Here is a 27,708-nt window from a genome sequence, read left to right on the forward strand (position 1 = left end):
ATTGAAGGGAGCTCTACACCTCTCTCTCTGTCCATCATCATCATCATCACTTCAAGATTTTTTTCCTTTTCTGATTCTCCGATTTCTAACCTCATCATATTATATCTCCATTTTCTTTTGTGATTTGCATTACTGACTGTATTTGTTTCTTCTATATTATCTCTCCCCATTTCTGGAACTAACACAAGGTCAATATTTTTCCAGGACCATTTAACTGAACCATTTCTTTCTCTATAACTTCTCATATGACTCCATATGCAGGAGCTGACAGATTGAAGGTCATTCACTGTGCCCATTTCACTTCGAGCGCTGGGTTCATGAGGATCACTGATTTGGAGAACTAGATTACATTTTTTCTGTATTAATGAGATTTTATACTTGTTTGAAGATCATGAGAAATTTACTTAAGTTTCTACAGAAACTGTGATAATGATCAAATTTTATTAACTTAAATCAAAGGCCATCAAGCGCACCTTCAAAATGAACCCATTTTACACATGATTTTATTGGGGTGGCATTCATGGTATGCCATCTTGATGCAGTAGTAGATGTATTCAATGGTTGAAATAATTAGGTGGGAGAATGAGTTCATGAATGATATAGCTATAGACCTGCTGAGGATTAATGATGCATATTTGCTGGGGAGCTTATCTGGAAATGCTTTTCATCACCTCTTAGTCTTAGTTTATGATCATGTAACGGTTGGTGCGGTGGAGCCATCATTCACCTTCTCATGTAAGGTTCTCTCCAGTCAGCCCTACATTCCGATTTCTTGTGTCTCCATTCATTTGCTTTTCCAATTGTCCTCCCCTTGATGGGATGGTTGGGTCCAGCAATCCTGTTCATATGCTTGTCTTTGATCATGGATATGATTACTGGTTGGGGGGTATAGGGTTCGTCCACTTGGAAAAGTCACAGAACAATGAATGGAGAGGGACCCTCGAGGCCTAGGGCAGCCTTTTAGGACTGGAAAAAATGTCTCTATGATGTTCCGATGAATCATACATAAAATGCAAAGCGGTTTGACAAAACTTCATCCCCCATGGCTAGTCTTTTTCATGGTACTGCTGAAGTTTGGAACGAGGGCTTCTTACTCGATCAGTGTGGAAAAAGATTTAAACCTCTTTCGTCTTCCACGATTGTGCCCTTGGCTCATATTTATGATTGAGAAGGTAAATGTACCGACCTATATCTGCTTTGGGATCTAACCCTATTTATTTAGGTTGGTGTCACTTCTATATATGTTCTCTCTTAAAGCTGGCCATGATTAGCCTTAAGCAGGAAGTATTTTCAAATAAGAGACTAATTTGGCATTTCAGGGTTTTCAAATAAGAACGTAGAGAGAAACTTGAAGGGTGAGACAAGCTCTTTTCATCATGCCATGCGTGAATGACTCTTACATTGAGTGAACTATTAAAACTTGTGTGTTTATAGTGCTTTATATTTTTTTTTACATAGAATTAGAGTGTTTTAATCCTAATAAGAAAAGCTTTTGATGCGCAATCTTGAGTTTGATTAGAAAAAACATCTGTGTTTAAAAAATAATGCTTATAAATGGAAAAATTCATTTTTATTTTACAATATGTTTTGGGTGATAAGGATTAAAGAATTATCAAAAAAATATTTTTTTTCAAAAATATTTCATGTTCAGAAAATATTTTCAAGCAATTGTTCTATTCCTATCTATTAATCAAATAACCCAAGTTTTTAATGCTATAGCCTAAAGCTTAAAAATAGGCAGATTCATGATTCATGGCCACGAGCCCAAGATATAACTATAAGTATATTTTTTCGAATGAGGAAATTAATTCTACTTTTAGACACAATTTTTTTGGATTTTTGGAGTCGGCCTTAGCAAATATGTTAGATTTTCGAACCAGTCTTGGTAAATATGTCTCTGAATTAGTTTTTTAACATGAGAAGTATGATCATCTATTTTTTTTAAATCCTATGTTTGTTTCTCGGGAAAAATGTAAAAAACCGTAAAAAGAATGAAAAAAAGTAACGTAAAAAATAAAGTTAAAGTTCAATAAATTATTTTTATGAGTTCATTTTATCTCATTTTATTATATTTTTTTATCATATAAAGATTAAATAATTTTAAAATATATAAAATTTTAATTATATTTGATTATTTTTATTTATTTTTTGAAATCAAATATGAAAAAATCCTGCAACAATTTTTTTTTATAATTATATTCTCATCTTTAAGTATTTTAACAACTGTTTTTTTCCATAAGGTTTTGCTAATTGTGATAAATTTTATACAATATGGCAACACAAAATTAAAAAAAAAAAAGATTTGAACTATCATCGTGTCAATCCATATAACTCGATTAGTAAATGAGTTTGATTTACTCAAATGATTTGTTTAGGATTTAATGGATTTTATGATTCCTTTATTCCCATATAAATTTATTAATTTTATATATTTAAAAAATCTAAAATACTTTTTTAAAATTTTAATTTATCTTCAAATTTGTGTTAATCGTATGGTCTGCATCAATCTAGACATAATCCATCTTAGTCAATTTATTAAATGAGTTGAAATATTATTAAATGAATTGTGTTTGCATTGAGCAAAAGTTTGATATTTAATGACACCTACAACAAGATTAATCGAAATAAAATATGTGAATATTTTTTAGCAAAGACTTCTGTACTTTTTTGTATCAGTAAAATCTACACTATCTAATCTAACCATACATTAAGATCCAAAGGCATATCTCTAAAGTTTAGTTCCATGTACAAGTGTAAAAATGTGTGGTTGGATCCACTTTTTGGGGGAAAAATTAGTTGAATTGATTGATTGGTTTATGCTTGAATCAAAATTGAATCAATCTTTTAATGATGAAAAAAATGAATCAAACCAAACTTGATTAAAGGTCAGTTTGATTCGGTTGGATACAAGTTAATTTAGGTTTTAAGTTTAATTTGTTTTTAAAATTAATTGAAACTAATTTGAATTTAAAATTTTTAACCTAAAATATAATGAATGCATTTAAAAATTAATTTGACTTTAGTTTAAGAACAAACTTATTATATAGTGAACTACTTATATACAAATTTTAGACTGTGGGTTTGACGTGATTTTTCTTGATTAAGAGATAAGGAAGCCAAAAACCAACTTTTATCAGTTTTCAAAATTCTTAAACCAAACCGAGTTTTATAGTTGTTAAAATTTGATTATATTACGATTGATTTGGATTGGTTTTTGGATTTTACTTACATCCTGAGTCTCATATATACTTTTTCATGCAAATCATCATTCACAATGATCCTCTATTGCACTAAATATTAAGCCTAATTACATATCTTAATCCATTTTTGAAAGAATTTACATTTACATGTCATCTTTTTAAAGGTGATTTCATGGTAAATTTGTAAACTCCTCTTCCGAAATTATTAGGGTAAAATAATTCTTTGTAATTTACCATTGATACTAAAATCATATTTTCAAAAGACGATTTTAGAGTAACTAATATTACATCGAGTATTTTCAAAAAATAAGTTTAGAAGATAAAATTAATTTTCAAAATTGAATTTTAATGAGAACATAATTTATAAATTTATACGGAAATTATTTTTTCAAAAAAAAGAAATGTTGATGTCATCATGACATGACATGAAATGCCAGATATTAAAACATATATAAAATAAATTCTTTGACATGAAAATTTAAAACTTCATAAATTTCATAAAAGAGGAAAAGGAAAGAAGAAACAACTTGTCTAGTGTTTTTCATTCTAATGAAAGGGAAACTATACTTCAGTTTAACGAAATCAAAAGTTCTACTTTTGTGAGGATTGATTTAAAGAACATTACTGAGTACAACAAGATATCGATTTGACCTACAATAATTCTCAACCCATGCGAGAAAATTCTCACCCATGGAGCTAGGGTAGAGCTAGAAACCAACTTGCCTTCTACATGGCAAGGCCAGCAACAACTACAGCAGTAACTGCAGTGTTAGTCAAAATGAAGAACTGCGGAATCAAGGATTCATAGTAGACTGTAGATCGCTACTTGGTTAATGTTTTCTGGATCTGCAGGTGCCTGTAACACAACATGTTCAATCCGAAAGCCATTGTTATAAATTCCAGTAAAAGATCAATCTTAAGTTATGGAACAAGGTTCAAAGAAAAATTCTATAAGCAATTCAATGGAGGGTTCTTATTGGAAAATTAGGGAAGAAATTAGCAGTTCAAGGTCACTTCATGATTTTGCATATGGGCGGGCATTAGATATGTAGGTTTACTACCTTCCAAAAGCAGCCCATGACATCTAGCAAGCTTCCCATAACGATTTTATATTAATGCTGAAATTAAGCACGCGACTCATATCAAAGGCTACAACAATAAGACAACCCACCCTTCCATTCACCTAGCACCTTTAGAACCCACTCAAACATGGATGCAGTTATTTTCACAATTATTAAGGCTATGTTTGGTTCTTAGAAAACTTGAAGGAAAATGAGAGGGAAAGAAAATAGAGAGAAAAAGTAAAAGGATGAAAAAAAGTGAAAGAAAAATAAAAAATGGATTTAAAATCAATAAATCATTTTTATATATTTCTTCAAACTCATTTAATTTATTTTACTCCATTATATAAATAATAAATAATTTAAAAATACATAAATTTCTAACTAATTTTAATTATATTTGATTTTTATTTATTTTTTCATATTTTCGATAGTGAAACCAAATATGAGAAAACCATTTTCCTTAAATTTTTTTATTCTTTTCTTGGTATTATCCAAGAACCAAATATAGCTTCTTACTTCAACTGACATGAAAAAAATGGAACCCTTCTTTTGCATGGGACCTTCAAATGGCCAAAAGTGTACATACACATACAAATACAAATATATATATATATATACATGGGTGCATACACACATATAAATACACATTCTTTTACACATAGCCAACCAATCCATACCATAAATATAAATCAAATTCTACATCAAGGTAAAAGGCATACCTTACTGTTCTGAGTGTGATAAAGAACCATTATCTATATTAGCATCCAAATTCCAGCCTCTGAATAAGTAAAAAGAGAACAAAAAATGGGGAAAAAAAGAGGGGTGAAGGGAAGATTAGGCCCCATACCAGTGAAACGTGAGTAAATGAAGGTAAAACAGATGCAAAAAGTACCTCTCTGCAGCTTCTCTCCTAAGTTCTTCAATATTATTTTCAATTTTAGCACAAGCTGTTCGAATTTCAATATTTTTTTCACAGAGCTCCTTCCATTGTGCAGACAAAGCGTTAAGCTCAAAGGCAGTATTTTGCTGGTCATTTGGAGAAAGAAAGTATATCAATCTGAATGAAATACAGGCATTCCATTGAAACATAACACAAAGGAGTGGCTCTAGGAAGTTAAATAACCTGATGATATTTCCTTTCACGATTCACAGTTTCAATCTTTTCATTTTGTTCCATTGCCAATGCTTGCATTCTGAAAATTATTGATGCAAGTATCAAGAAATGCAGAAACATATTTTCTTGGTAAACAAGCAAACAGTATTAAAATCACAAGAGAGATGGAACACAGGTAAACAAGGAGAGTGCATGAAACACACATGCGCGCGCGCGCACACACACAATGAAGGGTGAAACTGCGATAGTTTGGCATAACACCTAGAACAAAACATACAGTCCAAGAACTCCAAAATAGAACAGGGAAGTACTTTAGTCCCCTGCTGAACCAGCCATCAAGGATCTAAGACAGATTTAATTTCAACATTGAAACCTTGTCCCTTTCATAAATTCTTCTATGCGCTGTCTGCCAAGTCTTATCAAGAGTACTTTGGCCAGCATACCCATCTACTTTCTATCCCTTATCCGCATCCCTAAGTCTGTTACAAAAAGGATTGAGAAAATCCAAAGAGATTTCCTTTGGGGGGGAGGAAGTTTGGAGAGGAAAGCTCACTTAATTAAGTGGAAGGTGGTTTGTAGCCCTAAGGAGGAGGGAGGATTAGGCATCCGAAAGATAGATTTTTTGAACGAAGCCTTGCTGGGCAAATGGGTGTGGAGATATGCCTATGAGAAAGAGAATCTTTGGAAAATGGTGATAGGGGTGAAGTATGGTCAAGAGGGGTGTGGGTGGAGGACTAAGGAAGTTTGTGGGCCTTATGGAATGGGACTGTGGAAGGAGATCATAAAGGAAGCTGATTGGTGCTGGGAGAGCATTGATTTTAAGGTAGGGAAGGGGACCAGAGTATTGTCCTGGACGGATAAGTGGTGTGGTAATGAGGCGCTTTCTCAAACTTTCCCACAGCTGTTGACCTTGGCGGGTCATAGGAATGCCAAAGTAAGTGAAGTGTGGGACTCTAGCCTAGGTCAAGGAGGTTGGAATCTCAGATTGGCTAGAGATTTCAATGATTGGGAGCTGGACCAGATAGGAAATATGCTGAATCTGCTGAGGGATTTCAGGACCTCTACTGAGGAGGATGCTGTGAGATGGAAAAGGGAAGGCAATGGTGTTTTTGGGGCTAAGGGTGCTTACAAAATGCTGTTTGGGTCCTCAGCCTGTGTTTTCCCGAACAGACGCATTTGGATGGATAAGGTTCCAACAAAAGTGTTTTTTTGCTTGGGAAGATTCGTGGGGGAAGATCCTCACCTTGGATAAGCTTCAAAGAAGGGGGTGGCAGCTCCCTAACCGGTGTTTTTTGTGTGGCTGTGAAGAGGAAAATGCGAATCATATTCTGTTACATTGTACAGTGGTTAAGACTCTTTGGGAGATTGCCCTCGCCATTTTTGGAGTTCAGTGGGTGTTCCCAGAATCAGTTATAGAAGTGTTACTTAGCTGGAGGGGCTCTTTTGTGGGGAAAAAAAGAAAAAATACCTGGAATTCCATTCCGTTGTGCATATTTTGGACGGTTTGGAAGGAAAGGAATAGGTTAGCTTTTAGGGGAGGGTCTTTAGATATTCAAAAATTCAAGAATCTTTTTGTATGTAACTTGTGGAGTTGGGCTAGGGTGTACATTGGTGAGGATACCTATTCTCTATTAGGCTTTTTGGAGTGGCTTGCGGCCACTTGAGGGTGTGTGAGGTTCTCCCCCTCTCTGTTTTTTTCAGCTCTTTTTCTTGGGCTTTTGTGTATACCCCCTGTATACATGTGGCTTCTTAGCCTTTTCTAATATATTCTGATGTTTATCTATCAAAAAAAAAAAAAAAAAACAGTGAACTTCCAATCCAGCAAAACATTAAAATCCTATATTGATTGGTGAAGGACTCAAAAAACCCAAATAAAGCAAATGTCAATGTCCATCGATTGCAAAAGCAATGCAAGATGAACCAACTTGGTATTAGAGCATGGGCTTATCATGTCAATATGAAGCGAAAGAACTTGTATATCTGATAAAAAGAAGTGAAGAACTTACATGAGAAGGCTTATCGATGCCAAATGAGATGAATTTTAGCTGAATTTTGTGTGAATGCTTGAGAGTTTAGAGATGCAACAGAGAAGGGTGGTGGTCAAAATAAAAAAGGGTGGTTGAACAACAAAACCTTGAAACACAACTACATTCTGTTTGTCAAGCTAGTTCTAATACTTTATTATTTTTATTTTTATTTATTTTTATATAGGCAAATGAAGGGAGTATATACTATAAATAAGCGCCAGAAGAAATATCGCACCACAGTACACAGGCTAGTTCTAATACTTTGACATGTAGTCCATCACTGCCAACACTTCAAAGATGACTGAAAATTCTTGGGGCTCACAATTACAAATGAATGAAGTCAAGATCAATCCAAGGTGATGATTGATCAAAGAATTGAAGTTTCATAAGCCATGCCACCAAACCCCAGTCCCCAATGTATATAGCTTAGTAGTATTGCCCTCTGACAATGAACTACAAGTTTTGAATTCAAGCCTCCTTTATATGTAAGTAGTATAAGGTAAGCTGTAGGGATAAATGCCTCTTTGTCAAGGGGGATTTCCCCATTATCCAGAGAGAGAGAGAGAGAGAGAGAGAGAGTTGAAGATTCATAAAACAATTTCTATGAGTGTATTTAGAAATAAGAGAAAGATACGCCAAGGAGAAAAATAGAGGGAAGTTGCTTGTGATTGATTTCCAATTATTGGTATTGATTGTGGTAAGAGATTGAAGTGAGGATGTGGAGGTTTCAAGTTTGAGTCCTATTAGGGTCCACCCCCCCCAAAAAAGAAAAATAATAATAATAATAATAATAATAATAATAATAATTACTATAAAGAAAGAAAACATATTTGCACATATTAAAATTTGGAGATATGACTGATCAAACACCAAGACACACACACTCAACACTGACATCCAAACCCAGGTAAGAAATCCTGGAAGATGGCTTTCCATGGGCTTGAGGGAATGGTTACAACCCTAAATATGACATCCTACCCATTAGATTACAAACCATATATGTGTTTTTAGCAAATCTCCATTGCCACTTGCCAATAAAGGCTCTGTTGCAAAATAAACAGCCCATTAAACAGGCCCTCATCATCCTCAGGTCTACACACCACCTCCCATGAGTCTTTACTTTTCAGCCTATAGAGTTGATCAATGAGGTATTAAGAATCTTCAATTTCAGGAGTTTTCAGATTGTGAGTAAAAAATTTTACTTTCCCAATGTAAATCTAGGGAGTCACAAGCTGTCCTACAAAGGGCTCAGTTATGAATTGAAAATAATGAATTCCAACTATTGTGTGTGGTTCATAGATTTAGAAGGTGTAAAGCCTTCTCTAGGTGTGATGCCTTGGCTTCAGAGTTTAATTCTAATATATACTCTTTCTTCTTCTTCTTCTTCTTCCTCTCAGGTGTAAAGCCTTTTGTGGATTTTATGATAAACCTATGCAGTAAACTCATTTTATTTTATTTTTTTGATAAGTAAAGAGAGGTAAAAATATATTAAGAAGAGGCACCAAAAACAGCAACTCAAAGTAAACAAAAAAGATGCAAACTCATATTTTATTAAATTGAACTTTTGTTCTATTACTAAATATTCAAATATGGGGTGCCATAGTTTAATTTTTTAAATCCTACTTTCACAGAATCGATTATATATATATATTTTTTTTATCAATAAGTAATAAATGTATTGCAAAAGAGGCGCTAAAGAAGCGACTCAAAGAGTTATAGTAAAGAACAACTCACCTCCTTACAAAAGGACCCAAGACACTAGGAAAACTCAAAAAACCCTCTCCCTTAACGCATACACACCCATTCTATAAAATCTATCAAGGTCGAAGGACCATCTTTTATCCACAATTTGGTTTCCGACCATAGTAAATACACAAAAGAAATTTTCAGCTTTTGAATGGACAACACACCGTCCTCAAAAGCAAGAGAATTCCTAGCCTTCCAAATAACCCAAAATAAGATAACAATCCCATAAGCCACCCCACCTTTCTCTTCTTGCCCACAAAAGAGCCTCTCCAACCTATTAGAGTTTTCTCAACCAACTGCGGAAAAACCCAAGAAACTCTAAAAAAAGAGAGGAACAACGTCCACATCTCCCTTGTCCTTTCACAATGCAAGAGGAGGTGGTCAATCGTCTCCCCACACTTTTGACATAGAAAACACCTATTTTCCAAAGCCCAACCCCTCTTTTGCAAACGGTCCAAGGTTAAAACTCCACCCCACGAAGCCTCCCACGCAAAGAAGCTTATCTTGGGCTGAGCATAGGACATCCAAATAATCTTTGAAGGGAAAAAAGCAGAAAACACCGGCTGCAACGCCCTATACAAGGATTTTACCGAAAAAACCCCATCCTTTGATTCCACCCATCTCACCCTATCCTCCTCGTCGACCCTCACCATCTTTCCTTCCAAGCAACAAAGTAACCTTCCCACTTCTTCCATCTCCCAATCATTAAACAGCTTATTGAAAGAAGGAGTCCAACTTCCCCTCCTTTCCCCCTCGGCTATCCAAACTTCATTTACCCAAGTCTCTTTAGACGTTGCTAAGGCAAATAATGAAGGGAAAGCCTCGCTTAAAGGGCTGGTTCCACACCACTTATCTTTCCAAAAACTCACATTCTTACCATCCCCCACCTCAAAGCCAAAGAAAGGGGTTACAAGCTTTCCCACCTTATTTATAGCTTTCCACAAACCAACACCATAAGCCTCCCTGGTCTCACAAGATCTCCATCCTCCTCTTTCCTCCCCGTACTTCCTTCTAATCACCTGATTCCAAAGGGCCTTTTTTTCATTTGCAAAGCGCCATGCCCACTTGCCAAGGAGAGCCTTATTGAACGAACCAAGGCTCTTAACCCCCAAACCACCTTTACTCTTGTCTTCACACACAATCAGCCACCTTACTAAGTGAGGTTTTTGCTCAAAAGCGCCACCTCCCCACAGAAAATCCCTTTGTATCTTTTCCAATTTCATCCTAACCGCCCTAGGATTTATGCTTCCGATATATGTATTTGTATGCATGTTTTTTCTATTTATTTTTCACTACATAAAAAAACTTACAATACACAATATGGAAAAATACAAAAATGATATATTATATGTTTTACGAATTAACAACCATGAACTAAGGTGTTTGTGTAGGAGCCTAGGGTCAGGTGTCAAATGAGAATGCCAGAATAAAAGTACCTCAGTCCAGCTGATGCATGCACTCAAACTAAGGTGTATTACTTTAGAAAAAGTGAGACACTAAAATAGTGCCTTGGCTCACTTGAAGGCCTAGCCGCTTAGGTGGTTGTGCGGAAAGTGTATGACAGCACCCAGTCTATGAAGATATGAACTCAAAGCAGGATGCAAACTACTATATGATATTGAAAGAGCAGGTGAATTGGTGCAAAAGCCAAGGCAACATAGGCAACCAAGAGAAGATTTTGATTTCTCTTTACAATGATAACATTTCAGTATGATGCACCTCATATGGGAGGTTACAAACAAACCTGGACAAGTATGCCTCAAGTCGTTGGTTGTGCTGTTTCCAGACATCAGCACCATGTTTTGACATCAGTTCCAGATTTTCCAGCCTGCAAAATTAATAATTATTTCATAAGCAAAACAATGAAAGAGTTGAGAATGGCATTACTGGTTCTTGCACGTTAAAAATAACATGTCTTTATGAACGGATCTACCAGAATTATCGAGGCAAAAAAGCAACGTGGATAGTTCATCTAGTTCTTTTTCCTTGTGTTTCATAAATCCCCTTCAATTCACAACCACTAGGGGGAGTGGCATGCCAGTAAATGTGCACAGGTAACAACTCCTCCCATTGTAAAAAGGAGATGTTCCTAATATGGTGGTCCTTTGGGTTCAGGCAAGGGGGCAGGACATGGAGCTTGCTGGAGGAGGTTGTAATATAGAGGGCAAATTCACTCATAATTTGTGCCAAACTACTTCTATATCTGAAATTACATTTTTACTTGGGATACCTTTAACCAAGAAGAAGTTCCTTGAGTTGGTTTATTAATTAGAAGAATAATAGCATAGACAACATAGAATGAGAACTAGAAGGCTTAGTTTTTCAGCCAAAAAAGGAGTACTAACAGTTGTGAACTTTAGAGGAGATTTTTTCAGTGTTTCCCTCCTTGAAAGCTTGAGCCAGCATTTACCTTTTTAGCTCTGCACTTTTTCCCAGTAATTTATTGCCTTTTTGTAGTGAAGAAGTCCTTGTCCTCTCTTGCAATTTCTTCTTTATGCCAGTGTCTCAATAGATTTCATTTATTTCTCTTTCTTCTAAGGTCACAGTAGATTTCATTATTTATAGGTTGACAATAAAGAAAGAAGAAATCAAAAGACCACTAGTGGTAGATACTTGACTAACAAAGCCTCATTCTAATAATTAGTGGTTGGGCACACAAATTAGAGCCATTTTATGAATAATGAGTTGGCATACGGCACACATCTACCCTCTTCTATTTTTGGGTCTTGTGGTTGCTTTGTATACATCGTGTATACCCTTTTTTATTTTTAATACATTTTCTTTATCTATCAAAAAAATAGGATACACATCTATATCAAACACTTTTTATTTAAGCATACAAACACGGAGCAACACCAATGTAATATATATCATGAGAGAGTTCTTACAGAAGTTATTTGTCTTTATCTTTAATATTCTTGCCTCCCAGATTTCTCCATATTAAAAATTCAAAAACCATAACTTAACTTCATAAATCAATCACAACCATTCTTACTTGGAAAACATTTTCTAACAAAAGAAAAACACTAGATTCCAAAATCACCCAAGCAACGAAAGGGGTATAAAGTCACATATTACCTAATTACTTGATGTTGCAGTAGGCGCTGAGCCTTCTGAAGTGCGTGTTTCCAAGCAGTTTCATCATTCCGTTTATTCATAGGAGGCATTTCAAGTCCATATCGTGACATGTCAAGTGCCACTGGAGGCTTCCCCGCTCTCACACGCTCATATTCTCTAGCAAGCATGGGGTGATTCTGAGATTCAGATTCCACAATTAGCAGTGCCACAACATCAAGTAGATTCCAAACATTTTCTTGTTTACCAATGGCTCCTCTAAATGCATTTTTGAGAACATGTTTTCTGGTTTCCAAAGAAAATAAAAAATAAAATAAATAATATACTCGAAGACACATCTGATGATGCAAATTCCCTAAGACGAAATCAACACAAGTGATAAAAGGCATAAATCAGCTCAAAACCTAATGGCCTCTTTGGTAGCCAAAAGGAAAATGATGTTTTAAAACATTTTTGTTTCCAAATAAGAGGAAAAAAGTGATCATGTCAATCTTTGGAGCGGTTTCAATAGCTAAACAGTTTCCATTTTCGAACAAAATGCACCAAAAAAAAAAAAAAACCACATTTTTACATTTCTAAGATATCTAAACCAGATTACAGGATACACTTTCTGTCATTTTCAATTCTTAAGACTTCCGGAATCAGAGAACAGTTCACAAGGCCCTAAAATCGATTCAAACATAATACTAAAAACTTCCAGGAATCAACAACATAACTAACCGTTCTTTGAAAACAAAAACACAAAACACAGCATGCATCCAACTAGCCCAAGACTGCCAAATTCGAGCCAAAAACCTTTCCCTAAACACACAAAAACAAACCCCCAGAAATTTTCAACCAAACCTAACCAAGAACTCCCATAACCCCAAACTTTCCCCAACGGTTTTTCCTTTGCATCCAAGTACGCACTTGTTTCTCGAAATTAAAGCAAACTCTAGAGAGGATAAAAGGAAAATTACGTGGAAACCGAAGGGGGGAAGGGGAGGGAGGTCTTTGAGGAAATCGGAGGGCTTTTTGGAGCTCCGGCGCATCTCATCTTCGACCAATCGATCCACCTCTTCTTTGACCTTGGGGTGGCCATAGTCATCGTCAATGTACGGCAAGGCGTCGATGAATTCCGCCGGACGTGAGGCCTGTGGCGGTGCTTCCAGCATCAGAATGTCGCCGTCGTTCGCCATAGCAGCCGTCGTCGTCGAGCTTGCTCAACCCTCAGCCCTCACACTCGTAGTATGGAGAGAAGATAGTGCCTGTTTTTATTTTTATTTTTTCATAATTTATATATATATTTCTTTAAAAATAAAGGGAAATTACATTTGCACCCTTCCAACAAAACCTTTCTTCATCACCATTTCCTCTCTTTTAATCTTTTCATAACCCTAAAGATTGTTTTTTCTTACAAATGAATAAACAAATAATTATATGCAATGATATTACAAATGAATATGTATGCTTTTTATGCACTTTTTTTTTGTATTTATTATAGCATTTGTCTCGTGGTTATTATTCGAAATTCTAAGGGTAATATTTTTAAAATCGTTCAATATTGCACAATCGGACATTCCTAGGATGTCCCACACTTTACAATTGGACATTTCAACCTTTAAGGTCCAGACACCATAGGTTGTGTGTGAGGTTTTTTTTTTTGTTTTTTTAATTTCTTCCTTCACATGGTAATTTGTCGGGATTTTTCACCTATAAATCAATTCTAAATTATTTTTCAACTATTTTCATAACAAGTTATTTTGTCAAAAATTATATATAAATAAGTCTTAAAAAGATAGTCAATGTTATATAGTGTCTCACATCGTCTCAGAAGTGAATGATGAAAAACTATATATAAAGGGGTTTTACAATATATTAACGAGACATTTTTTGGAGGATGTAAACCTAATAAATAAATAAAATTGAGATCGACGGGTGAGTCATGTGTATGCCATTGAAAATCTTGACAATAAAGTTGATCTCGAGTTGAAAAAAAATTTACCATGCTAGCGAGAGGGTGACATCATTGGGGGAGTGAATCCCACGATATTAAGACATTTTCTTGAGATTTGCATTTTTAGTATACATAAATGTTAAATACCTTCCTAAAATTTTAACAAACTATCCTTAAAAAATGATTTCATATTATTAGTATTTTCTTTAAAATATTATTTATTTTATTATAGACTATATTTTCAAAAAAAAAAAAAATCTCTACCATGGATCCTACCAACAAATGCTCATAAGTTAAAACTATTTTCATAAGAATTAAAATTTCAATGATTTTATTGAAAGTGTTTTTCATTTAAGTACTTTTTTTAACCGTGTTTTTTACACAATCATCTATTAGATACTTCTCCAAAAAAATACTTATAATAATATTTTGAGGGCGTTTGACAGTATTTTTATGAAGTATTTATACTATTTCTAATACTTAAAAAATTTTAAAACACTTTCTAGAATCACAGTAAAACACATTATTAATTTTTTAACTTTTGTCAAACATCTCATTTTTCTTTAAGAATATCTTTTAGAGTGTGTCATTCATTGAAAATGTTTTTATAAAAATCACCTATCGATCGTTTCTAAGAAAACACTATTATTGAATTTTTAGAGTATGTTTGACAATGTTTTTAGTAAAAATATTTTATTTAAAAGTGTTTTTAAGATAATCACCTATCAAACATTTCTCTAGAAAAATACCATAAATGATTTTTCATATGTTTAAAAATATTTTCCAAAATTTGTCAATGACCTTTTGTTTTTTTTTTTTAAATACTTTTAATGTTAAAAAAATTTCATAAAATCATTATTAAAATGGGCTCTTGATTATTTAAAAACACTTCAAGAATTTTACTAAATAAAAATATTTTTTGTTAAAACCGTTTTTTATTTATTTATTAAAATCAGTGTAGAGTGTGTTTGGAAGTGATTCTAAAATAAGAAAACATAAGTATTTTACTAAATAAAAATATTTGATTTGATTTGATTTTTTCGTATTTTCCATAGTAAAACAAAACATAAGAAAACAATTTCTTTAATAATTTTTGTATTTTCTTAATATTTTTTGGGAATTAAACATAACCTAAATATTAAAAAAAGGGATTTAAAAATATAATTTTCTCTTGATTCTAAATCCTTCATAATAAACTTTTTCTATAATTTTTCCTAATTAATGTGTTGTGTTTTATTGTCTACACACATACAAGTGTATGGTCCTTTTAATAAGGAAACAATTTAAAATAATTTGTGTCTTCACTTCAAAGATGTAATATTTTTGTTTTATCTAGAGATCGACTTGAGGCTTAGCCTTTTCAAGTCCACAGATAATGGGCTATATCTTATGTAATGGAGGGGGCAGTTCACCCACTCTGAAAGTTTATATACTCCAAAGGTCTTAAAAAGAAAAAATAATTTGATTTCTTATAATAAAATTTAACGTCCCACAAGTTGTAACATTTACTAACCATTTTGTCATCTTAGATTAAACAATTGCTTCTCTTGGACAATGCCGAGAAGGTATGACAGTGAAAGGGCAACAAATAGAAATACATCATTAATAACACAAGATTCATGGGGTTGAATGGAAATAGACACAAATTGAAACTGGCATCAGTGAAATCGAGGGTCCTCTTTTTCCGCAAGTTAACAAATATTTTAAAAATGAATTCTTACTTTTTTTTAAAGTTGGAATACAACTGGAATGCATCATGATTATATTTTTATATTAATACTCATTAATTTAATTAGGTTGCCAAAGTTGACCATCTCTACAATGAATGGTTCTGCTTGGATCATTCCCCTTTAGATTCTACTCCTAAACACCTTTCCGCACAGCCATTTCTGATCTTGTGGTTTCAATTGTTATTCCCTGCTTCTCTGCAACATGGCTGAATCGTTTGCTTTTGCCATAGCTGAGAGTGTTTTGGGGAAGTTGGGCTCTACCCTCATCCAAGAAGTTGGCCTTGCTTGGGGTGTTAAAACCGAGCTGGGAGAGCTCAAGGATACTTTATCCACCATCCACGCCCTACTCTTGGACGCTGAGGAGAAGCAAGCAACCAATCGTCAGATTAGCGATTGGCTTGGAAAGCTCAAACTCGTCCTTTATGATGCAGAGGATGTGCTCGATGAATTTGACTATGAAGCTTTGCGGCAGCAGGTGGAGGCCAGCGGATCAAGCATTACGTCAAAGGTACGCAGTTTCATTTCCAGTCCAAATTCGCTTGCGTTCCGTCTTAAGATGGGCCATAGAGTGAAGAATATAAGAGAGAGATTAGACAAAATTGCAGATGATAAGTCTAAATTTAATCTCACCGAGGGAATTGCAAACACCCGTGGAGTGCAGAGGGAGAGGCAGAGGGAGACCCACTCCTTCGTCCGAGCATCCGATGTCATCGGAAGAGACGACGATAAAGAAAATATTGTTGGGCTTTTGAAGCAATCCAGTGACACAGAGAATGTTTCTGTTATTCCCATAGTTGGGATTGGGGGACTAGGCAAGACAACTCTGGCTAAACTTGTGTATAACGATGAGAGGGTAGTGGGCCATTTCTCAATTAAAATGTGGGTTTGCGTGTCAGATGAGTTTGATGTTAAAAAGCTGGTAAAGGAAATCCTTAAGGAGATCAAAGGTGATGAAAATTACAGTGACTTCTCCTTGCAGCAGCTGCAGAGTCCTCTTAGAAATGCATTAGATGGTGAAAAGTTCTTGCTGGTTTTGGATGACGTGTGGAATACAGATCGTGAGAAGTGGCTTGAGCTGAAGGACTTGCTGATGGACGGGCCATTGGAAGCAAAATTCTTGTAACTACACGCAAGAAAGCAGTTGCTTCAATCATGGGCACTTTTCCCATGCAAGAACTAAGAGGCCTTTCCCTTGAGGATTGTTTGTCTTTATTTGTGAAATGTGCATTTAAGGACGGAGAAGATGAACAACATCCAAACCTTTTAAAAATTGGGGACCAGATTATTGAGAAATGTGCAGGGGTTCCTCTTGCTGTGAGAAGTTTAGGGAGTTTACTGTATTCGAAAAGGGATGAACGGGATTGGGTATCCATTAAAGAGAGCGGAATTTGGAAATTAGAACAAGATGAAAATAGGATTATGGCTGCATTAAAGCTGAGCTATTATGATTTGCCTCATCACTTGAGACAATGTTTTGCCCTTTGTTCGGTATTTCCCAAAGATTTTGAATTTTCTAATCTTCTTTTGATCTTATTTTGGATGGCACAAGGCCTCATTCAATCATCGGGACAAAATGCCAGAATGGAGGATATTGGCGAGAGCTATATTAATGAACTATTGTCGAGATCTTTGTTTCAAGATGCTAAACAAAATGTACAAGGAACATATTTCTTTAAAATGCATGATCTTGTACATGATCTTGCGATATTTTTTGCACAACCTGAGTATGTAACACTACATTTTCACAGTAAAGATATTCCTAAAAGGGTTCAACATGTTGCATTTTCTGATAATGATTGGCCAGAAGAAGAGTCTGAAGCTTTAAGATTCTTGGAGAAGCTAAACAATATTCGTACCATTAATTTTCTAATGGAAAATGTTGCCCCTAGAAGCAATTCATTTGTTACTGCATGTGTCTTGAGATTCAAATGTATACGAGTATTGGATTTAACTGAATTGAGCTTTGAAGTGTTGCCTAATTCAATTGATAGTCTGAAGCATCTAAGACTCTTGAGCCTAGCTGATAATAAGAGAATCAAGAAACTCCCTAATTCCATTTGCAAGTTATACCATTTGCAAACTTTGTTATTGACTGATTGTTCAGAACTTGAAGAATTACCAAAAAGCATAGGGAGTATGATCAGTTTGAGGATGTTATGTTTAACAATGAAACAAAGGGATTTATTCGGAAAGAAAAAAGAGTTGAGATGCTTGAACTCTCTTCAACATTTACGACTTCTTGGTTGTCTCAATTTGGAAGTTTTGTTTAGAGGAATGGAAAGCCGTTTTGCACTTCGAATATTATGTATTTACAATTGTCCAAGTTTGGTTTCTCTGTCACGTAGTATAAAATTCCTGAATGCATTAGAGCATCTAGTAATTAATGATTGTGAAAAGCTTGAATTCATGGATGGAGAAGCAAAAGAACAAGAAGATATTGAAAGCTTTGGGAGCCTACAAATTTTGCGATTTCAAGATTTACCACGATTGGAGGCTTTACCAAGGTGGCTTCTTCATGGGCCTACTTCTAACACTCTACACCATTTAAGGATTTTAAGTTGCTCAAACTTGAAAGCATTGCCAACAGATGGTATGCAAAAGCTCACATCCCTTAAAAAATTGGAGATCCATGATTGTCCCGAATTGATTAACAGATGCAGACCTAAAACTGGGGATGATTGGCACAAAATCGCTCATGTATCTGAAATATATTTCGATGGACAAGCAATTACATCATCAACCAATGATTAGGTATGAGAGAATATCTATTTTAGTCTATTTTTCTATTGATTATTTGACATTTTATGAGCCTCATTTATCTAGTTCTTGCTTCTACTTTTACTCTTTTAGTTTAAAGTTCAATGCTTGTTTCAAGTGATTTAATTATTTTTTTTAAATTGAATTTCTCTTATAATTTTTTTATGATATGTATACATCAAAACTCATACTTTCTTTGGAATATATGACTTTAACATTATGTTGGTTCCAAGAAAGTATTAAATAAAGGAAACAATTATTAAGAAAAATATTTTTTTTTCATATTTGGTTTTATTATGAAAAATACAAAAAAAAAAACTAAAATTAGTTAAAAATTTACATACTTTTAAATTATTTAATTTTTATATAAAAGATATAAAATAGGTTAAATAAGTTTGAAATAACATATAAAAATAATTTATTAACTTTAAATCTACTTTTTATTTTTATTCATTTTTTTCTATCCCTATACTTCTCTTCTATGTTTTCTTTCTTTCGTAATTTCCCTTAAGTTTTCCACAATATTATGTTTGAATCAATTGTTGTATTGAGATATCGACTTCAAATGAAGACTAGTATATATCAAGGATAATTATTTATGCACTAAAGATGACCTTACAACTGGTACCAAACAACTTCTTTTGTTGATTCTTATCAATGATAGTGGACATTCTCTTTCTCTAATTTTTATTTTTTAGTTTCTTTCCATAATTTTTAATGATATTAATCTTTCTATTTTTTTTTCTTGGAAAATAAATAAAAATAAAAAACAGGTGGTGTAGGTGAGAAATGTGGTGGTGCTGCTGCGATTGGATTGAGAATTGAGCTGGACCTGGAAGACCGATCAAAGCTACTGTTTAGCTCTTCGTTGCTTGGGCCATTGCTTGCTTGCTTGCTTTTTTCTGCTTAATCAAACTCCTTGGATTTGTTTTCATCAGTTGGTGTTGGCTTCTTCATTCCTGTTTTGAGTGTTCAATTTGGATTAACAGTATGTATCTTTTGTATTGGCGGAGGAGATGACATCTTTCTTATCTCCTTTTGCCTCTTTGACTTGTGGGATATTTCTTGCTTGCCTTTTTTCAGATTGATTTGGTTTCATCTTCTTGATTCTCTATCAGTTGAATTCATGACTTTTATTTGTCTCATTTCCCATGATATTGAGATATTGGCAACTAATGATAATTGTTTATTATGCTTTGAAATAATCTTTTAGTAGGTATCAAAAAGTCTATTTGGATAACTATTTTTAAAAATAGTTATCTCCTACTCGAAAACATTATTGAGAATTTCATTACTTAAAAAAAAAAAAAATTATTAGGACTAGTTTCAAAGACATGATGTTTTTTAGTAATATATTTTATTTGTTTTTTAAAATCTATTTTAAAAAATAGTCATATAGCATAGTGAGTTGTTGAAAATAAAGCATTATATATAAAGTTATTTGTTTTCAACCATAAAAAAATTAACTTGAGAAAATGTCAAATTTTCAAACATTATGTATATGTATATAAGAAAAAACTGAAAAGATTAGTTAAAAAAAAAAATTTATGGTATATTTTAGAACAAAAATTTGTTCTATATATATATATATATACCATGATAAATAAGTGTTTATAAATAAATATTATTTTTATATTAATATATGAAAATTTTAACTTTAAATTGTATTTTTTATTTTTCTAAATAATTTAATTGAAATTGGTTATTGGTCATATGTAATATTTATTTAAATTATTTTTAAATTAACAATAATTTTGAATTGATATTTCTTTTAATAATGTTAAAAGTGATTTTTCTAAAAATTTTGGTCATACCAAATTATCTCGAAAATTTGTGTGAAGTACAAGTAAAATTAAAATCTGTTTCTTTTAAGAGATTTTTTTTTTCAATTTTTTATTTTAAAGCTTGAATTTGTAAGAAAAATTATTTATTTTGAGAATTTAATTGATTTGTAAAATAATCTCTATTCTCTATAATACGGTGAATTCTTTCGCATTCTATTTAAAAAAAAAAAAAGAAAAATCTCATTTCTTCCATTTAGCTTATTAGAATTTCTAAATGAAATCTCTTTCGCAAATAAAATCAATAAAATATAAGCTTTAGAATTATGACTTTTGGACAATTGAAAAGTTGAAAAAAGTAATGTGAAAATAATTTATTAACTTTAAATATATTTCTTATTTTTATTCATTTTTTATTTTTTTTCTTTCCTCCATCTTTCCAAGTTTTTTTGGAAATTAAACATAACCTAGATTTTTTTCTTTTAAAAAAAAAAATTCCTTTCACTAATTTTTTTTTTAATATTCGTGCACTCCCTAAACATAGGGATCACATTGATCTTTGAACCACGTTAAAAATTTCTTGTTTTTCTTTATTTTATACTTGAGCGTGTTGTTTGGTTCACCATGCCCATCAATAAGCCATGTAATTAATTTGATGTTGTCTTTTCATTGCTAATTACTCATAATGTGGAAATGAAAGTTATAACATAATATTTTCAACATTTCCTTAAAATTGTGATAAACACTAACTTTAAAATTGTAAAATTGTAAAAGATTAGATTTATCATGATAACTTTATACTGTCTTCTCATGTTGTTAACAATCAAAGGATTATTCATGGTTTTAGACAAAACTTTGTATATGATATAAATTTTAAAATATTTTAAGTACTTTAAGTTCAACTTTAAAATTTAAAGTCATCGCGTTCTTTGTTGTCAATAGAAATGTATTGATACAATTAATGACATACATATAAACACATCGGCTCCTATTGAAAAACAATTTAGTTATATATTATTTATATAATCATTATTTTATTTTTGCTATGTTATATTAAGAGGTGAATACGTGGTTGATTTTTTATATCAGTATACTATGAGTTGTCTTTCTACCATAGTTGAGGTTAAAGGTTTTATTTGCAAGATAATAGTGGTACAAGTCGTGAATTATGAACTTATAAGGCGTTATTCAAGTATAATATTTTTTTCATCTAGAAATATAATTGAGCATTATTTTGGTATGTTGAAAACATGTAACGGTTTTCCAATTTGTAAAATAATGACATTTGACAACTACATAGACAATCATTAATAGTCATAACTTGTTATTTTCTTTATAATCTCATTTGTAAGTGAACCAAATTGATATTATATTTAGTTGATAAGAATTTTTTGTTTCATTAGAATAAAAAATTATTTAATGATTAAAACGATTAAGAATTATTCATATTTAATTCACACAAAATTGAAAATTTTCATTTTAATAAGACTTAATTTATATTCAATTTCATATTAATATAAATTTAATTTATAAAATTTTTACAAATAAAAAAATAACTTTAAAAACAACATCACTTTTTTATTTAAATAATTTTTTATTTTTTGTTTTTAAAAATAACTTGCCAATCACCTTTATTTTCATAAAACAACCTAGAATCGATTTTCTTCATCTATCTTAAAAACAACTTTTAAAAATAAGTTTTAGAAAAACAAATACGAATTTCATCAATTTTATTTTTCTTAAACCCATGATGGAGTGAGAACCGTCGGCCTGGATTGCTTACCATCCACAAACACGAGGACATCTCCAGTTGATCACCATAATAGCCTATGTTGTGCCCCAGACTATTCCACCCCTTCAGCACCTTCTCAGCTTTGCCCCAATCAATTCCAGTGCTACACTCCAAAACTAATTAGTGTGATTTTAAAAAATATTTTTAACATTTTTAACACTTAAATAATAAATTTTTTTAAATATTATAAATATTAAAAATACTTTCGAAAATCACTAACAAATGAGCTCTTAATATTAAAACTCAAAAAGTGTTTTCTAAAATTCCTTTAAAATGGAATCTTAATCCCCAATATATTCTTTTACCAAAATCATACAAAGATATGGATAATAAATTAAGTTCTGAATAAGCAAAAATTTGTCATCCTTTCTCTGGGCCGTCTTGGAGGCACTGATGACAATGTCTGTGACTTGATTATTTCATAACAATACTCATAAAGCAAATAATCATAGTAAAAACCCTCTAACAGTAAAGCTTCATTTTATTAGGGGTTTAAGCAATATAGTTGAGGAATGTTTGACATCACAATAATCAACAAAATATTGAACTGAAAAGAATTACAAATGGATGCAGTAGTGATCTTCAAATAAATTCTCTCTTATTGTTTCCAAAGTGATTCAACTTTGGACAAGGACAGGCCAAGCCAAGCACCTTGAGATTCTTTACATTCATGGCCTCCCTTCCATAGAAGTTTAAATGTCTCATAAAAATACAACCCATTCTTTCCACTCACTAGCCCTATCATAAGGTCGGCATGTTTGCATACAGAAGTGTGAAAAAGAATTCAACTTCTGGTGCCTTTTGGATAATTTGGATGAACCTGTTTTTGGAGGGTTCTTCCAGCAGCAAAGGACCCATCTGGGCAACTCGTGGCAGAAGTTTGGCCAGCACCATCCCTGATGATGGACTGCCTCCTCCCAGCTGAACCCCCATCATGTCCTCCACCACTGCATCCACCACCGTTCTCAGTGATACGTCGATAACATTTATGAATTCAGCACTGCAAGGGAAAAACACAGGCAAACAATTCAAAAGAATATCAGAAAAATAGGTCTTGGCCTGATAATGTCTAGATCTTCAATCAGCACCCTGAACCTTTCGGGGATGTTTGGACTGTATGACAAGTAATTATGACATCAACTTAACTTGTACAAATGATTTGAAGCCAAAATTTTAGGCTCCTACATAGGCTAGCAGTTGATATATATCATTTCAATTTTAATAGCTTCAACAAGACACCGCACTTGTACAAATTAAAACTGGGAAGTTTTTTAGGCAAACACAGAAATATTCAGTTGGACTCTATATTCACTTTCTTCCCTTCAAAAATTGATGCAACCTGGCATTCAGTCATTCTTACAAATGTACCAGAACCTAGAACAGTAGATAGAGACTTGGGATTGTTATTTGAGAACATGACCCCACTACTGCCTGCAATGCACTTCTTTCCAGGATGTGGCTATGGGGTCTGCATGGATGGTTGTGGCTTGACCAATGTGTTAAGAGCAATACTCAGATTTGCACTAGCATTCAATGGAGTCATGCATATGATTGCCATACCTTTATTCAACTCTATAATAATACTTAAAAGTGTTGAGTCTGGAACCTAATTGACATACCTTGATAACACAGCACGTGTCTCCACCATCAGTTGGTCAAATTTGGTGACATCTGCAGGAGTTGAGCTGTCACCATTGGAGGGTGATGCCGGTTTGTAGGATTTGGTGTCATCTGGCATCAAGTAGTCCACCAAATTATGGGGTTTCCCTGTGCTAATGAACAGGTCTAGTATCTGCATAATAGTTCCATGCAGTACCATACTGTTGAAAACATCCCTCAACTGCTTTCTGCATATTAAAAGTGTTGAGAACATTTTAAAAGAACTGTGATAGTTAATTACTCATTTATCAAAATGAAGAGACAATTTGAAATTTTCCATATTATCAAAAAGTCTAGAATAATGATCTTTCCAGATTATTCTCAACAAGTGTAGTGTCTAAATGGAGAATCTGAAGATCATTTAACACCTTGGTCATTTACAATGAGCATATGAAGTTCAGTTCTTATTACCATCTTTCATTAAGTTGTGCAAAATTTGTTAGGGAGTTTGCTTCAAAGCTGGTAAGATTAGCACTAAGCCTAAGGGGAAAAACAGATGGTTCCTATGGCTTTTACATAGTGGATAAAGGGTAAAGATGTTAGTCAAATGGCGATGTGTACAACAGACAAACCACAGGGCCCTATTCCAGCAGGTGGATGCCACTTATCCAGATGAAAGGAGAGTGAAAAAGCAACTTAACCATACTTATGAAACCATGGTTTGGAACGATTTTCAGAACCAAAATTTGCCTACCTGGATGATAAGGTGGAGCACTATGTGTTGGGTAGCATTGAACATAAAACTAAAAGGTTTAATTCTTTGCCATAGGAGGGGGATCAAGAGTTTCCATCTTTCTCAGCAGTGAGGATGATCGGGCCCAGATGACAAACATATTCAACTACGTCCTTCACTTCAGGAGGACAATCATAATGCATCGAGACAGTAAAACCATCACTGAAGGTAAATTTAGAGTGGAATAAAAGGGTTTTTGGTGATCTTCATGAACAGAAAGCCTCGATTCTCAAAGATAATGATTATCTTCTACTAAATCATTGCTCTGATACCATGTGAAGAAAAAACACCATCTTTCAGAAGCACTGGGAATGAGAAGATCTAGCAGCTTACTTTAAGCCAGAAGCGACCACAGGAGAAGTTTTCTTGTGAACCAGCATGTTAACCTTCTCAACTTCTTAATTTTGATTAAGCTGAAGGGATGGGCTAACATTTGAAGCCTTTGGGCAAATAGGAAAGCTGAGTTTGTGGCCAATAAGGAAGCAGTGAGTTGAAGGCAACGGTTTAGAATGAAACAGGTAAAGGGACTTACAACTCAAGGCTATTTTATGAGACTGGCAATGAAGAAAGAGAAAAAGTATCTCCTGGCAAAGGAAGATCATAGAGGATCAAGAATTCATTTTGAGAGACTCATAGAGGATCAAGATCATAGAGTTGAAGGCAAAGTTTTTTAAAACATTTTTCTATCCTCCAAAACAGAAAAACAAGAAATCTCGCTTGACAATTATAAAACAAAAAACAATTTTCTTTTCTTTAAAACAGAAAACAGTATTTTCAGAAAATATCTTCCAGTTATTTTCACTTGTTTTCAGAGAGTTAATTTTAAAAAATAATTATACAAATATGGAGAATGATTAAAAATAAAGCACTACATATAAAAGTTATTTTTAAAACATTTAAAAACATAGAAACAAGGTTGAAAACATTTCAGGTTCCTAAATATACTTTTATTCTACAAAACATCGTAAAATGGTTTTTAAAAATTGCTCTAAAAAAATGTTTTCAAAAAATTGTTTTTGAAAACACTTTCCAAACAGAACCTTAGATTCTTCTCCTCAGAATCATAAAATGGATGCTCACAATCTTAGACTCAAGGATCTGGACAGGTATCCCATATCCTGTGAGAGAGTCTCAATGTTTGGAGACATGCTTCAAAAGAAAGTGATACTTGCAAAGCTATAATTACAATGAACAGAGAGAAGGACATATCTTTTTACCAAAATTGCTGGGATATCCTAGGAAGGCAATAGACTCACAGTTTTCAAGACTTTCATGCTAATTTGGAGATTAGCCACCATACTAATTCTACTTCATTGTCCTTGTCTAAGAAAAGTAAGAGTAGCAAGGATGAAATATTTCAGACTACTAGTTTGGTAACCAGCTTACTTTCCATGCAAACCAGTGAGGCTCTTCAGGAGATTATTCCCTTACAAAAGGCTTTTACATACAGTAGGCAAATCCTAGATGCTGTCATGATTGCTAATGAGATTTTGGAAACTAGTATGGGCTGATGTCATATTAGCTATTCTCCTTTAGTTTCAGTTTTGTTGTTGTTCAAGTTTAGTTTCGTTTCTTTTTCCCTGTTGAGGAGGAAATCTCCTCTTTTCTTTTACCTGTATTTTTCATTTATAAATTTTGCTCTCTTACTATAAAAAAGAAATCCTAGGACTTCAGCCCTGATACCATTTATCACTTAATGGAGTTTTGAGTCTGGAATTCACTATTCCTAGGATATTATACTCCAGGATCACTCTGAAATACCAGGATTTTGTTTTTTTTTTTCCTTTTTATGAACGGTCCTCCATTCCTCATACTAAATCTGCTGCCTCTATTTAAAAGAGGAACAAAGAAAAATACAAAATGAGCGAAAGGGAATTTAATTAATGATCAAGTAGATTTTTCATAAACAAAGTGATAAGACGAATAAACTAGTTCTCTGATTTTCATATTGACCTCTCATACACAGTGCTAATATGTACTATAGCGAGAGTAACCTTACCCCTTAAGAACTTCTGCTGCTGCTGCATGCATATTAGAAATCAAAGCAGGAATACTATAATTAGAAAGAAAATCAGCACTTGCCAGAAACTTTTGCTGGTCATGCCTATCAATGGGATCAGCTTCCTCCTGAAAAAATTGGTATCAAAATGACTACTTCCAGATATGCAACAAAAATTTAATGCCCGAGAGAAGGATGTCAACAAGAAAATATTGGCAACATACAATAGTAACACTGCAGGGATATAATTCTAATGCTGATTCATCAACAACACCCATTTATCAAAATACTGAGGCATGCTTATATGGCTTAATTAGAAATCTTTTACACAATTACAACATGCAAACATGTGTGGCAATCCATAGAAGATTAATCAACCAAGAATGCAATGAGAATACATGAGATTTATGTCACTGATGACAGAGGGAGAAGCAAACATATTGTTTTGATTTCTTGTTTGCTTTGAATAAGTAAAATTATGATTCTTCTTCCCTTGCTTTGGGGTCATTCTGCTTGGGTCATGTCTGCTAGAGTAATTCAAATGGTTTGATTTCATTGTTCTCTATTGTAAACCAGATACCTACAAGAGGCATCTCCTGCTATTCTCAGTATTTTCTAATTTGAAGCAGAAATGAAACCACATGTAATTAAGATTCAAGAAACTTTGGGTTTTTATTGAACTAGAAAGTCAAATTAGTCATCTGTTGATACATTAGATCATATAATTTACATCTATTGGTACATTAGACTATATGATTTAAGTTTAGCAATTTTGTTCCATTCATTTTGGCATAGGACTTCTTTAGATTGTGTCTTACTTTCAATTAAAGACTCAAGGTTGTTGCATGATCGACCCAAATGTCACAAGTAAGCATAGAAATGTCCGACAAAGGCTAATAGAATTTACATAAGGTTTGTAGTGGATTGAAGGTTTTTTAAATTGAACAAAAATGTTTCAAAAATGATTTTAAAAACTTTTAAGGGTGCTCAAACGCCCGTGGCAGAATTCCAATTTTGTGCAATTGGATTAAGTTTACAATTGTAACTAGATTAAATTTACAATTGTAGTTAGATTTAATTTTATAATTATAATTG

General features: G+C 33.2%; 4 protein-coding genes across 4 annotated transcripts; 2 read left to right on the plus strand and 2 right to left on the minus strand.

Annotated features, from left to right (window-relative positions):
- Positions 1-3,677: 3,677 nt before the first annotated feature.
- LOC117905056 (pre-mRNA-splicing factor SPF27 homolog) lies at positions 3,678-13,464 on the minus strand. The gene is made up of 7 exons (XM_034817933.1): positions 13,186-13,464; positions 12,230-12,405; positions 10,896-10,979; positions 5,388-5,457; positions 5,157-5,290; positions 4,984-5,042; positions 3,678-4,056 (listed from the first exon to the last, which is right to left on the minus strand). The coding sequence occupies exons 1-6, from the start codon at positions 13,402-13,404 to the stop codon at positions 4,985-4,987; spliced, it is 741 nt and encodes a 246-aa protein (XP_034673824.1). The 5' UTR covers positions 13,405-13,464; the 3' UTR covers positions 3,678-4,056; position 4,984.
- A 2,521-nt stretch (positions 13,465-15,985) lies between these two features.
- Positions 15,986-17,015, plus strand: LOC117904191 (disease resistance protein RGA2-like). The gene has a single exon (XM_034816701.1). It carries the CDS (start codon positions 16,095-16,097, stop codon positions 17,013-17,015), a length of 921 nt encoding a protein of 306 aa, XP_034672592.1. The 5' UTR covers positions 15,986-16,094.
- LOC117934436 (putative disease resistance protein RGA1) lies at positions 16,995-19,794 on the plus strand. The gene is made up of 2 exons (XM_034856115.1): positions 16,995-18,643; positions 19,423-19,794. Exon 1 carries the CDS (start codon positions 17,045-17,047, stop codon positions 18,641-18,643), a length of 1,599 nt encoding a protein of 532 aa, XP_034712006.1. The 5' UTR covers positions 16,995-17,044; the 3' UTR covers positions 19,423-19,794.
- A 2,891-nt stretch (positions 19,795-22,685) lies between these two features.
- LOC117904192 (peroxisome biogenesis protein 3-2-like) lies at positions 22,686-26,891 on the minus strand. Its single transcript, XM_034816702.1, has 4 exons — positions 26,838-26,891; positions 26,614-26,741; positions 23,842-24,069; positions 22,686-23,222 (listed from the first exon to the last, which is right to left on the minus strand). Exons 1-4 carry the CDS (start codon positions 26,889-26,891, stop codon positions 22,964-22,966), a joined length of 669 nt encoding a protein of 222 aa, XP_034672593.1. The 3' UTR covers positions 22,686-22,963.
- Positions 26,892-27,708: the final 817 nt, after the last annotated feature.

Source organism: Vitis riparia, chromosome 17 (genome assembly GCF_004353265.1).
Source record: "Vitis riparia cultivar Riparia Gloire de Montpellier isolate 1030 chromosome 17, EGFV_Vit.rip_1.0, whole genome shotgun sequence".
Classification (NCBI taxonomy): Eukaryota; Viridiplantae; Streptophyta; class Magnoliopsida; order Vitales; family Vitaceae; genus Vitis; species Vitis riparia.

Bases quoted from the DNA above. Each gene is read 5' to 3' on its own strand.
- LOC117934436 (XM_034856115.1), top strand. From the start codon at position 17,045: ATGGGCACTTTTCCCATGCAAGAACTAAGAGGCCTTTCCCTTGAGGAT.
- LOC117904191 (XM_034816701.1), top strand. From the start codon at position 16,095: ATGGCTGAATCGTTTGCTTTTGCCATAGCTGAGAGTGTTTTGGGGAAG.
- LOC117905056 (XM_034817933.1), bottom strand. From the start codon at position 13,404: ATGGCGAACGACGGCGACATTCTGATGCTGGAAGCACCGCCACAGGCC. The intron at 5,291-5,387 runs GTTATTTAACTT...CCAAATGACCAG, and splicing joins GTGAAAGGAAATATCATCAG to CAAAATACTGCCTTTGAGCT. The intron at 5,043-5,156 runs GTACTTTTTGCA...TTACTTATTCAG, and splicing joins AGGAGAGAAGCTGCAGAGAG to AGGCTGGAATTTGGATGCTA.
- LOC117904192 (XM_034816702.1), bottom strand. From the start codon at position 26,891: ATGGGTGTTGTTGATGAATCAGCATTAGAATTATATCCCTGCAGTGTT. The intron at 26,742-26,837 runs GTATGTTGCCAA...CAATTTTTTCAG, and splicing joins ATCCCTGCAGTGTTACTATT to GAGGAAGCTGATCCCATTGA. The intron at 23,223-23,841 runs GTATGTCAATTA...TTTCCCTTGCAG, and splicing joins ACACGTGCTGTGTTATCAAG to TGCTGAATTCATAAATGTTA.